The sequence below is a fragment of the Cryptomeria japonica genome, chromosome 7, assembly GCF_030272615.1.
Source record: "Cryptomeria japonica chromosome 7, Sugi_1.0, whole genome shotgun sequence".
Taxonomy (NCBI): domain Eukaryota; kingdom Viridiplantae; phylum Streptophyta; class Pinopsida; order Cupressales; family Cupressaceae; genus Cryptomeria; species Cryptomeria japonica.
In genome coordinates this window covers 751,925,698-751,939,922 of record NC_081411.1, presented here as the reverse complement: position 1 = coordinate 751,939,922, position 14,225 = coordinate 751,925,698, and the positions used below count along the sequence as shown (strand labels likewise).

Genomic DNA, 14,225 nt, shown 5'->3' with positions numbered 1-14,225 from the left:
AAATTTATGGGGTAACTTCTTGCAGGATTCTTCACTTACACATACTCCGCGTTTCTTCCATACGGTTTCGGCCGTGAAGAACCCCCTCTCAATTTAAACGTTTGATCATTTCTTATCTCATCACTTACTAATTCCTCACTTCTGCAAAAATACTTAGCCCTTCACCTCGCCGAACTCTGAGCCTACTTTTCTTGCGTTCATCGCCTTCCCTTCATCCAATTCTATGGCGTCTACCTCTACAGCCGGTCGTAAACGAAAGAATGAGGATAACGCTTTTGATGAAGTCGCACCATCTGCGTCTACTTCTGCCTCAACACTCCTGGAAAAGCCGTGCTACGATGTGTTCATCAATCATCGGGGACCAGATGTCAAACACACGCTAGCTAGCACTATCTATAATATCCTTAAGGAGATAAAGGTGACAGCTTTTTTAGATTCAGAAGAGTTGGAATATGGCGATTTCTTGCCTACAACATTAGAATCAGTAATGCGCAGTGCTTCGATTCATATAGCAATTTTTTCTGAGAACTATGCAAAATCACCTTGGTGTTTGGCAGAGCTCTCATTCATGCTTAAAACTGGGGCCAAAATTATTCCAGTATTCTACTATGTAGAGCCTACAGATCTCAGATATGTAGCTCAAGGAAAGGGAATCTATGTTGATGCTTTTGTGCAGTATGATATGAAGGGTAGGTACAGCCCAGAAAAGCTTCAGGAGTGGAAAGCGGCCCTTCATAATGTCTCATTTTACGATGGTCAAATCATTAAAAATAATGAGTAAGTATTGAAATTTTGGCCTCCCAGCCTCAATAAATATGCATTGTTTTTCTTATTTATATATTTAACTTTACCCTAATCGTCTGTTCTATTTTGTTTTTCAATGCTTTTCATTTGTTCAGTGATGAAATGAGGTTGCTGAAGAAAATTGTGAATATTGTAATGAAAGAAGTAAATAATGTACCATTAGTGGTTGCGAACCATCCTGTTGGCCTCGAAGAAACAATAGAAGACTTTGAGATGAATACACTCCAATCTGACCATGGTGATAGGGGTGTGCAAATTGTGGGAATTTGGGGGATGGGTGGCTCCGGCAAAACCACACTTGCCAAATATTTATACAACAAAAAGTCCTCGTCAATGGAGAGGTCCAGTTTTATTTTTGATGTTAGAGATGGTGCAGTCAAAGGCGTGTTGCATAACAAGCAGATTCAACTCCTCAAAGACCTTGGGGTGAAAAAAGAAGACCGAAAATTTGACAATATAGAGCAAGGTAAAGCACTTCTTAAAAGGAATTTGAGATCTGTCAGGGTGCTCATTGTTCTGGATGATTTGGATCATGTGGACCAGTTGGATGCTCTGTTACCTGCAAAAGACAGCCTTGGATGGGGTAGTCTTATTATTGTTACAACACGGGAGAATGAAGTCCTTAGATCTAAGGGAATATCATCCGTATATAAAATGAAAGCACTTGATCCGTTTTATGCAGAGCAGCTTTTTTGTTGGCATGCTTTCTTACAGTCCATTCCTCTCAGTGGATTTGAGAAGCTTGTTAAAATGTTCTTAGATGTTTGCAACGGATTACCCTTATCTCTCAAGGTATTTGGAGGACAGCTATATGGAGAGCTCCGCAAAGAGTATTGGGAATCTCTACTGCAGAAGATCTTGCGAATATTGCCTAATGATATTAAAGAGAAACTCAAAATAAGTTATGAAGCCCTTGATTATGAAGAGAAAGAGATGTTTCTTGATACTGCTTGTTTCTTTATAGGAGAAGATAGCAGTTTGGCAATTGAAATATGGAATGGATCAGGGTGGAGTGGTCTGCATGGTTGGGAAAAGCTCTTCAATAAATGTTTGGTTGAACTTGATAAAAAAAATCACATAAAAATGCATGATCACTTACGAGATTTAGGAAGGGAAATTGCAAATCAGCATTCTCCTTTCAGACTATGGTTACCCCAGCAGATTATTAATGCTGAGAGACAGACAGAGGTAAAGTTAATACTTTCTTTTATTTTGTGAATAGACTATGGAAAGGAAAACATCTTTCTCTACCCATATGTTGTGTATAAGACCTTTGCTGTTTCTATAGGTTAAAAAACTGTTTCTTTTATTTTGTGAATAGACTATGGAAAGGAAAACATCTTTCTCTACCCATATGTTGTGTATAAGACCTTTGCTGTTTCTATAGGTTAAAAAACTGTTTATGAAGACGGTATCCATAGCCCATTTTTTCATCAAATCGGCTAACTTAACTATTTACTCCATGTATATCTTCGAAGAGCCAACAAATTTTATTTTCATTTTTACAAGATTTTGTGTTTGTTTTCCTGTGTATCGCAGAAAAGAACTGCCATTCGAGGCATAATGGCTGTGCCAAGCAGTATGATAACTTGGACTTCATCTAAGGTATTTGGTTGTCTATGTGCTTTGTTTTTCTAGTTTTCACTAATTTTAATTGTTTGTATAAGGCTCTGGTTTTAAGCTTTTTTTCTTATTATCTAATGCATTTCCTATTCAGCGTGGAATGTCCTATCAAACAATGAAACATGTGAGTGAGGAGATAATGGATAATACTATTGGAGGAGATTGGTCACTCGCACCCTCTTTACTTGGACCAAAGATTTTTGTGACCAGACGAGATTATTTTAATAAAGTAATCGATGGAGTATCAAGAGAGTTGGTCTGGCTTCGCTGGTTCGAAATTGGGCAGAGAAATCTTCCCTCGTGGCTTTCATTGAAAAATTTGAGGGTTTTAGAAATCTATGAACAATACGATTATGAAGGCGAACATCACTTAGAAGAGCTGTGGGAGGCTGATAGGGATGTAAGCATCTTCGCTTTCAACTCTATTAAATCCGTAGTCTTTTTTTTTTTTTTAAATTGCTGAATGTTTTACGTTTCTATACACGGAAATGGGTTGCAGGCTCCTGTGCAGCTAAGACAGTTAGTCATTTCAGGATGCAACAAATTTCAAAGATTTCCAAACTCAATAGGACGCCTCAATATGTTGAGGAAGATAACAATCAGAAGAAGCTACAATTTAACGAGGCTGCCAGATGAATTTTGCCGTCTTCAATCTTTGGAGCACTTGCAATTATGTGACTGTAATCAGCTATCATCGCTTCCCACCAGTTTTGGCAACTTGAAAAATTTGCGGTTTCTAGATTTGAGCCATTGCAGGAAATTGACGATGGTGCCAGATTCTTTTAAGAAACTGATGCGCCTGCAATATCTCGATTTACAGTCCTGTGATCAGCTCATACTTATGTCAGAGGATTTCCAAAACATCACAAAGCTGGAGTATATAAATCTCAATGGGTGCGACAAATTGGAAGAGTTGCCTCGTCACATTACAAATCAGGCGTCCTTGAGAAAGCTCCGTTTAGATTGGACAGTAAGGTTAAGGGAGCTACCAATTAACATCGGTCAATTAAGCAAGCTACAAAAGATGATCATAGGAGGAACTGAGTTGTTGACAAGCTTGCCTACATCTCTTGGAGAATTGTCCTCCTTGACGGATCTTTCATTTTCTCATTGTGCCAGCCTAGAATCTTTACCTGCATCTCTCGGAAAGTTGTCGTCCTTGACCGATCTTTTATTTTTTCATTGCCCCAGTCTGGAATATTTACCTGCCTCTCTCGGAAATTTGTCCTCCTTGACCTATATGTCAATTGGTGAATGTCCCAGCTTGCACAGCTTGCCGACCTCTCTTGGAAATTTGCCCTCCTTGAAGAATCTCACAATTGATGGGTGTCTTAAGCTAGAATCTTTACCGACTTCTTTCGGGGATTTGTCCTCCCTGACACATCTTTCAATTTATTGTTGTCCCCGCTTGAAATGTTTGCCGCACTCTGTGGAGCGTCTTAATCTCTTAGAGTATTTAGAAATAGAGGATTGTCCAGTCAAAGTAGATTTTGGGGCTGCCTCATTACCTATTGGATTAAGTAACCTTAAGGATATACGTCTAACAGACACAGAAATCTGCAGGATTTCGATTTCTGAAGACCGTTATCCCCGTCTTGAGAGTCTATTTCTTTTTAATAATCCTTTAACGGAGATCGAAGCATTGTCAAAGTCAGTCAAGTCGATAGAATTGGCATCCTGTAGAATGCTGAAAAACATTAGAGTTACTTGTGATCTGGTAAACCTTGAATTCCTCAAAATAAAGTCATGTCCAGAGTTGGAAGAGCTTCCTAGCTTTACACGTTTAACTTCTCTCAGAGAATTTGAGCTTCTATGTAGTTGCTACCGAATTCAGAAAATAGAAGGTTTAGAATATTGCACAAGATTGGAAAGCTTGAGAGTAGATACCTCCTGGGAGGTGGCCGGTATAGAAAGTTTGGAGCGAATGGAGAAATTGAGGAGGGTGGAACTTAGAGGAAACAAGGGATCAGCTATCGAACGTTGCATTCAAACAATCAAGGTAATTATACTTTCCAGGAATAAAATTTTCTAATTATTTACATCTGATTGCGCATTGATTGAATGCTGTGCAAGAAATTTGCAGAAATGGCCAGATGAAATGCAAATATGTATGCACACCGTCCCCGATGCGTCCTCACTTGTAGACTCCTTCCTCTCTCTGAATGTCATGGTTGCCGACTCCTTCTCTAACCGAAAATTTGGGTCCAGGCCAGAGTTGGTGAACATGCATTCCTCCGACGACGATGCCATTATGCTCTGTTTTGTTATAAATTGTGTTACTCCGCAAATGACACCAGGTTTGACTCTCCTTGGCAACGGAGATGCTGTATCCTTAGAAACTCTACCAGAGCTTGAAAAGGGTAGATGGGCATGGATAGGTGTCTTCACATCGCAGGGGAGGGGCCGTGTATGGCAAACTGCTGAGAAATTCGAAATAGACGAAGAGACCGACGAACAAGAGTACGAGGGAGAGGACGAACAGGGGGATGAACAAGAGAACGAAGGAGAGGACGTGCAGGACGACGAACCAGAGGAGGAAGAAGACGAAGAAGAGAACGAATTGGAGAGGGGTTTGGTTGTGAGTGGGGAACAGCAAAGAGTAGTGGAGGCATTTCACTTTTTGTTGTCAATTTTACAAAGCCGGTAAATCACAAGTAGTAATACTATGTCGGCATTAATTTCTCCCCCGTCTACGCAGAAGCTTCTCACTGTCAACCTAAGCAAAAGTTTCCAAATCTGTTCAGCATTAAAACCAGAAATTTCCTCCATCGACTGCCAGTCAATAGTCTATGCATGTGCCTTGACTGCATTGCCTCTAACAGTTCCAAGACCTCTATAAATAAGAGGCATTTCTATATGTTCTGTATTCTCAGTTGAGTCCAGTTCCATAGAGCTGTAAGAGGCTGTCCAAAACAGCAATATGTAATGGCATATGTATTTTGTGAGATGTAATATGTTGTTGTAGTCAATATAAAATGATATTATGTTTTATCTGATTTTTTCTGTCTCTGCCCATCTTAAAGCCAATAGGTTGTGTTTTTTGTGCAGACAGTTATTTTGAGGAAGATACAATTAAATGATGACTGGCAAATGCAACTTCTGAAGGTCTTAACTCGGCATATCAGAACATGAGAAGCACAAAGATGAAAGAGATGATCCCACAATCATAAGATCTGACACCTTATAAACAAATAGATAAAAACCAAAATGAATGGTGGGGTTGAATCCTTGCTTGAAAAGAATAACCTATAGTTTGGTGTTTGCCAATTCCATTCGACATCATTAACCTGAAAGTAACATTAGATTTATAATTTTTCAAATATATATACATAAGGCTTGGCAAAGATAGGAAAAGAACAATGGTAGCAAATTATTGAGTAACATGTTCATAATAAAACTCATACTCCCCTAAGACATATTGAATGACATTTGTATTCAAAATATCTTGTAATTTGATATCAACTGTAGAAGTTACAAAGGTTGTTCTATTATTTTCTTTAACAGTTGTTTATTAATTTTATTTGCATAATCATTTGCACAATTGTATGTCATTCAAATTGAAATGCACAGAGCTTCTCACAGAATACCATGATCATGCAATTACAATGCTCAAGGTTTGTTTGAAGTATTGATACATCACCATTGATTATAAATATCTCACTCGACAATAAGGCCACATACAATCTTTTGGCAGGAATCAACAAGCATTTAATATGTCTTGCATATCATAATGTGTGGTTTGTCTAACAGAACAAGTTTGAACTTTGCAAAGTCACTATAAATGACATTTCTTTTTTTCATATAGCAAAAGATAGTGTAATAAATATTTTTTTCTTTAATCACTTGACCAAAGTACATAATCTTTAATAGCAATGATCTATGTGAACATCTCATTTTGTACACTTCTAAAGCTTTTACAAAACATATCAGTAACATATTAAACAAGGACAATCCTCACCATATTTAATCAAGTTATAGATATCTAAACATTCAGTTAGACTGCCAACACAAAAAATTATAGAGATTTGCAAATAAGTCCCTATAGATTTTGTAATTACAACTACGTAAAATTCCATGTCATTTCAATCCCCCCAAAAAGATCATTTAGTCAAAGTGCCAACACAAAAGATTAATAAGATTTACAAATAAGGACTTGTAGACTTTGCAATTACATATATAAAAAATACCATATCATTTCAATCCCCCCCCACAAATATTGTTAGAAGCAAAAATAAAATAGAACCCATACCAATATTGTCGATTCCTAGAACCATCTTTGAAAACACTTTAATGTACATGACTCTTCTTTTGATGATCTTAGTTTTTGGATCTTGAGACTTTTGTTTACACCTACAATTTAGCATCCAATATTAGAAAAGCCCATCTAGGTAGGGCTAAAATTATCCCAACATGAAAGAATATGATTTACATTACATTCTTGATAGCTTTCTTGCTCTATTTTATATCCAATGAGAATTTAGTATCATTTGAGCCCACTTCTAACTAGTTATAAGGAACCCTCTTGTAGGGTTGCAGAGGTGAAACTATTGGGATTTTACTATTTGCAGTATTGAGGTATTTCCTTCAACAATTAACTTCCTCCTACTAGTGTGTATTCCATGTTGGAAATTTTTTCTATAGCTACATTTAGACTTTGGTTTCTTACCAAGTATAGGCTTTCCTATGAGTCCCATTGTGCAATAATTTTTCCGAATAATCAATCTCAAAGGTGAGAAAATGACCCAACCAAGAATTTTTAACTTGAACAAACATTTCCTTAAGGGATTTAGATAGTTTTTCCACCATCCTACAAACACAAACCAAATTCCCCCACCATTGTCAAATTAAGATAGAATACCATCTGCACTAGATTTGCAAAGTCTACAACAAACTTCCTCCTTGAAAAAGATACTAAACTCAAAATTTGCATCATATTTTTATAATGTGTAGTGAACATCTAAAGAGAAATAAATATTTTCTTTGTTTTGGAGAACATAAAACTGGGATGTTCATTTGTGTATTTGAATGCAAACTAGTCATTTGGAGAAACTCAAAAAACTTCAAGTGGGCCCAATTTATCCAATATTGGAAGTGGTATGTTCTAAACCAATAAAGATTAAAACCTCTAGTTCCACTCAAAAGAGGTTGCAAAGTTGAATGAAAGAAAGTGTCTTACCAAAAACTCAAAACAATAATATAGAAATTTTCCATTTGGGAAACAATATATTATTTATTTTTCTGATCCAAAACCTATGACAAATTGTAAAGCGGAAAATCGCGATCGAACCCTAGTTGCTCTCCCCTCTTCCAACTCCAAGGAGAGAGAAGGGAGGTTCACTAGGGTTGATGGTTTTCACTTAGGGGAGAGACTTTACATTCAAAAGAGGGGTTGAAACCCACAAGATCCAATCCCACACAATGCAAGATTGGATGCTAAATGTGTTTCAAGGGTTATGACAACAAGGCTACCCTCTTTTGTAAAGAATGTGCATAGAAGAATTAAGCTAGGAATGCATAGAAAGTGAGAAAGATTCACTTATAAACTGAGATAGGAATACAGTATGAAGCTACGGACCTGGAATTAGCAGTAAAATGTCGATACGGCGCTGTCCTGCAAATTTGAGCGAAAGTTGCCAGGACGATGGCGCCCGAGCGCCACGGTCCTCCGAAAAATCCACGAAATGATGGGGGATCTGTTCATCTCTACACAAGGATTCCAGATTTTCAATTTCAGCCGCGTACCTGCAACCTACACACAGAAAAGCGAAGACGATTGGGGGGTTAGGGATTAGGGGTTTGCCTTTAGGTCAAACCCCGGTTTTGGAATTAACCAAGAAATGAGCAATGCTGTAAATGTAGATGTCTGTAATGTAAAACAAGTACTAATACCTTGTTGTAAGGATGTTTGTATCCTTATGTGCGAAGGTATAGATGTTGTATGTTGTATGTTGTAGTAGTATGTAGTAAGTGATCTCCTCTTCAATGGTTGAACCCTTGTCTTGAATGCAACATTTAGCCTTGAATGGAGACTTGAAATGATCAATTGCTTGAAGGAATGCTTGAATGCTTGAATGCTTGAGTATAATTTCCACGCTTGTACACATATCACCTTCTTCTTGCCCAAATGGGAGAGGAAAATGTAGTTTATATACTTGCCAATTAGGGTTAAAAGACTGATTTTCCCGACCTTAGGCCGACCAGGAAAGATAATTTCCAATTTGCAAACTAAAAAGACCCGAAGTCCCATAGGAGACCGGGCCCAAAATAGGGCCAGGGACCAGGGCGCCCCCAGGAAAGATAATTTCCAATTTGCAAACTAAAAAGACCCGAAGTCCCATAGGAGACCGGGCCCAAAATAGGGCCAGGGACCAGGGCGCTGGGCGCCCTGGTCCCACCTCCCGGGACAGCAGGGTGCAAAGGAGGTTCAGGCCAGGGTGCTTGAAAATGCAGTTTTTGGTGTCATAATTAGGTTTCGGGGTCTCCATTCAGGTTGCGTGTTGCGTCGCCATCGTGAAGACCGAAATGCAGTCGAAATTGCAAGTGTCGCAATTTTAGGATGCTACATTTAGCCCCCACTTTAGCGGGAGTATGTATGCTCATACTTCCGGTAAAGTACAAGGAAACAATATTGAAAAACTTTCACCACGTCAAGGAGGCAAGATACACCAAGCCCCCAGTGGACTAAGGATCTTACGACTTTGATTGACAAAGTAAAAGGGAAGATCACGAGGGAGAACCATGACTGTCAGTAGTAAGGTTCCCTCACTATGAGTCATGCAAGAAAGATATCAAAAAATTTCAAGGCAAAGCTAAATTTGTCAAGAAATTTTCAAGTATCTTGAAAAGATATGAACGGGATGTATGCCCCCCTATGTTAAAGCGATCGCACACGCCTCACCGGGGGTGATTGCTTTAAGGTAGTGATACATATAAGAAATGAGAAAGGAGCACGTTATCACAAGGATTTAGCCCCCAAGTGTGAGATAAGCCCAAGGATAATAGACACAAAACACAAAGCACAAGGTGACTTCGCTTTCCTCGGGGTCAGTATGCTTTATGATTATTCATGTATATCATATGTATGTATGCATAATTGTTCTTCATTCCCCAATCAAGGAAGGTCACCTAGAAGAAGGGAACACATGTGTCTTTTGAGTCAACATGAGAGAGATCGAGAGATCTCAATGCTTTGCATCGTCCTCAAGTAGACAACACTAAGGACAACAAATAGAAGAATGAGAATAACATATAGAAGAAGTTACACAAGAGAGGAGGAGAGAGTCTGCTATGCTAATGAACTAGTCTAGCACGTCATCTACCCCCCGATCTTGCTGATCAATGTTTCGGGAAGGCAGGGAACACGCTAGAGGAGGAACATTCAACACAACAGATGGAGCTATCACAAGATCCAAACAAGGGCTATGTTCATGTTCCAAGCCACGTTGTTCTTGTCTAGGAGCTAGGATAAGTGCTTTAGAAAATTCGTTAGATAAATGGTTATCAATATCAACAAGTTCATATTCACTATCAGAAGCAAGAGAAGTAACATTTTCATCATGAATAACATTTTCATCTATAGCATCATCAAGATTTATAAAAATAGGGTCTTTAATTCACACAGGATCAAGACCATCATGCATCTTATGTTTAGGAGATTTTGGAGAAAATGGAATAATGCTTGTTGAAGGTGTTTTTGGAGATTGCAAAGTTTGAGAAGCAGCTGTTTGAGCTCTAAGACGACGCTTTCGTCGGCGTTCACGTGCAGAACGATTTCGTCTAGTCTTAGTAGGAAGTGGAGAAGATTGAGGAGGAGGAATGTTCTCATCCTTATCACTTGGGTGTTTAGGTTGTGGTCTCTTAGGCTGGATAATAGGAGAAGAAGAAGGTCTCTTCTCTCTATAAAAAGAAGGAGGAGGAACTGCTCCATATAAAGGAGGAATTTTTGGTTTAGGAAGAAGACCAAGTCCATCATGACGAGGAGGGATAGGTCTACTTTTAGAAGGTTTATTAGGCATAGACATAGTCACATCCATAGGAATGGGTTGGGAATCTTCTTGAGGAAAGACATTAGTCTTATCTTTCAAAGGAAGAACTTCCTTCTCAAGAACGATAGGAATATCAAGTTTGGGTGTTCTAGGTTCACTTAAAGATAGGATCATATCTGTTTTCCATTTTTGAAAAGATTTGAAAAGATGATCACTTCGCGGAGGAAGAGATTGGAATTGTTTAGGCCAAAAGTAATCAATAGGAATGCTAGAAGTTCTTTCAGTTGGTTTAAAGAGACTATGATTGACAGTAACAACTTCACCATTATGGGGAAATTTCAAACACTTGTGAATAGGAGAAGCAATAGCTTTCATGGAAGATAGCCAAGGATAGCCAAGCTTCACACGAAATTGTTCGGAAGATGGAATAATAGCAAAGTTCACATCAAGGGATTTGTTATGGACCTCAATAGGCAATGTAATAGAACCAACTGCAGGAGAAGAAAATGCATCAAATAGTTTCACAATCACATCTGTTTTGTCATATATCACTTGATTCAATTGCAAAGTAAAAAGAAATTCTTCAGTAATAACATTAACCATGCACGAAGGATCAATAAGCACTCCACGACAAGGTGTATTCTTGACTTTTGCAACTATGTATAAAGGACCATCAGGTGCCCTAATGGTTTCACTGGAATCAAATGTGATAGAAGGTTCTTTAGGGTTTTCTTGCTGCTCTACAAAGTTAATCACATTCAGAGTTATAGACACAAGACCATCAGATGAGAGAGAGGAATCATTAGCCTCAATTGCATTAGAGGTATGAGAAGGTAATGGATCAGTGAAAATCTGAAGATTTTGATTAGGAGGGGCTACAGATGTATTGCCTTTATCATTCACTCCAGAAACAGAAATAGTATTATTATCAATCAAATCTTGAATTTTACCCTTTAAAGAAAAACGTTTTTCAGTATCATGCCCAAGCTGACGATGAAATTGACAAAAAGCTTTGTTATCAAAATAAGGTGAAGTAATCTTTGCAGGATCAATTTGCCTTATAGGAGGAAGAGTAAGCACATTTTGTTCCAATAACTTATTCATAATACTATGCAATGATTCATTCAAAGGAGTATACTTTCTTTCTTTCTTGAAAAATTTAGAAATAGGAGGCACACCTGATGCTGCATTCACATTGTTGTTGATGATGTTTTCATTGAATTTGATGGACTCTCTGTTCGGTTTAAACTTCCCAAATGGTTGTTGACTACTATCACCCTTATCACTCAGAGCCATAGGATGTGATTGTTCCATTTGACTCACAGTCAGTTGATAATTGTGAAGAGTTGCACACAACTGTTGGAAAGAAGTAAACTCAGAAAACAGAAGTTTGTCTCGAATATCTTTTTGTAAATTAGAAATAAAGATTCTTTGAATATCATTGTCAGGCACTAGAAAATAAATTTGAGCATACAAATGCTTATATCTACCAATGAAATCAATCACTTTCTCTTTAACACCTTGTTTACAATGCATTAAATCAATCAAAGTAACTTTAGGACTTATATTGTTTTGAAATTGTTGAATGAAAGCATTTGCAAGTTGTTCGAAAGAAGTAATAGAATAAGAAGGCAACGAGCAATACCATTGTAGGGCTTTGTCTCTTAATGTTCTAGTGAACAATTTTGCAAGCAACCTTTGGTCATAAGCAAAATCGGTACATATTGTTTGAAAGGTCTTAACATGTGTTAGAGGATCACCCTTACCATTATAAAGCTCCAAATGCGGAATTTCAACATGTTTAGGGGGAATAGCTCGAACAATGTCAAGAGAAAGTGGACTCGCAACATCAAATGTGGGCACACTAAACTTAGATTGATTCATAGAGGCAATTTGTTGCTGTAAAGAAGAGACAGTTTGTGCAAGATTGTTAATGGTCGCTTCAGTCGAAGAATTCATATTAGATGTGTTAGATTGAGATGGAGGTGTTATGTTATTGAAAGAAGGTAAAGAGTAAGGTGGTGGGACTCTATGATAGTTAGTCATAGGAGATGATTGGACAGGAGGAACACTACAAGGAAGAATGGAATGGTTAAACGAATTGCCCCCTTGCGTCATGTTCATTTGTGGAGATATAATAGGGACACTCATTGAAGGAATGAATGAAGAAGTCGGATTAAATGAAGGAAGAGGGTTAATTGAAGAAGAAGGGTTGCCCCCATGACTGGTGATCACAGGAGGAATGTCTTGTGTAGAAGTAGCCATTATGTTTGATGTAAAGGTAGGTATGCTAGCAATAGAAGTCATCAAAGGAATAGAATGATTGACTTGAGTAGGAGGTTGTGTATAACCCAAATTTTCAGCACAACTCTTCATAGGCATCACATTCGAATCCACAATGTGTGCAATACCACGCAAAATATCAATTCCATTCTTATCACTTTGAAGCATACGTTTTAGACCCTCAATTAAAGGAAGAGCTTGACTATCAGGGTATTCTTGAGACATCCATTGTCGAAAATCGTCAAATTGGTTATCCAATTTTGAAAGTTGTTCTTCAGAAACCTCATGGAGAGCTTCTTCATCATTAGGAGGATTAGAGGAATTACCCATGTCCTCGTTAAAAAGGCTATTCAAATTAGGTTCCATCTCCTCGGTAATTAAACCTCGGAAAGACTTAATTCTAAGGCTTCGTCTAACGGGAATAGTGTAAGTAGGGCTTATTGTTGTAAAACTCATGCACTAAAGAAAGAGAGAAGATTTTGAATTTAGAGGTAGCAATTTCAGTAAAACCAGCCAATCTTCCAAATTTAAGCTGTTAAATATAATCAGGACAATCTCCCGAAATTTCAGAAAAAATGTCAGGGACCGTGGCGCTTCGGAGTGCACACGGTCCCGACAACTTTTTTCGAAATTTGCAGGGATGAAAGTTATGATGATTTTAGAGCTAATCTTAAAAAATTGAGTGATTTTATGATCTATAGATAGGCCAAATTAAAGTTGCAATCTCAAAATTGAACCCTACCAAGATTGTCGAAAAATGCAAAATTTGAATTTTGAAAAAGAGAGGGAAACTAAAATTTTGAATTTTATGATTTTAGAGGGAATGTTAAGAGCAATGCAAGTTTTGAAATTTAAAAGTTGACTCAATTTCACGCAAAATTCAATTTTGAAAGCGGAAATTAAAGTTGTTGTAATTAAGCACTTAATTTCAAAAGTCACAAATTGCAAGAATTTGAATAAAGCACTGAAATTTCGAATGAATGCAAACACACTTTTCAGATTTAGGACAGTAAGAACACAATTTTGACACAAATTTTCAATTTCAACAATTTTTGAATGATTAGAAGCGTTAATCCAAGCAATCCCTAGACCAACTTTGACTTTAATTTTGAAAGTGTTATAATTGATAAAATCAGCCAAAATTCTGGATTTTAGCAGGAAAATACAGTAAGATCTAGCTCCCGAAATTTCGAAAAAAATGTCGGGGACGATGGCGCCCGGAGTGCACACGGTCCTCGCAACTTTTTTCCAAATTTTCAGGGATGAAAGATATTGTGATTTTATTGCAGAATCCAAAGTTACAGCTGATTTGGAGATGTTTTGATCAGTGAAATTGTCGGACAAAGGTTGAATCAAGAGGGTTTCAAAAATTAGGGTTTTGACACTTAACCACTTAATTTTCAAAATTAAAGCACAAATATGAATTGATAATTTGTAATAGAAGGGCAGATCTAAAACAAGCATTAACATTTAGACATTTCGCAAGTTCAATTACTAAAAAGAAAATTTAGGGTTTTTATGCAATTAACC

General features: G+C 37.6%; 1 protein-coding gene across 1 annotated transcript; it reads left to right on the top strand.

The window, feature by feature from the left end:
• Positions 1–223: 223 nt before the first annotated feature.
• LOC131076405 (disease resistance protein Roq1) lies at positions 224–5,074 on the top strand. The gene is made up of 7 exons (XM_058013568.2): positions 224–777; positions 900–1,992; positions 2,192–2,215; positions 2,344–2,409; positions 2,522–2,827; positions 2,927–4,426; positions 4,511–5,074. The coding sequence occupies exons 1-7, from the start codon at positions 224–226 to the stop codon at positions 5,072–5,074; spliced, it is 4,107 nt and encodes a 1,368-aa protein (XP_057869551.2).
• The last annotated feature ends 9,151 nt before the right edge of the window (positions 5,075–14,225 follow it).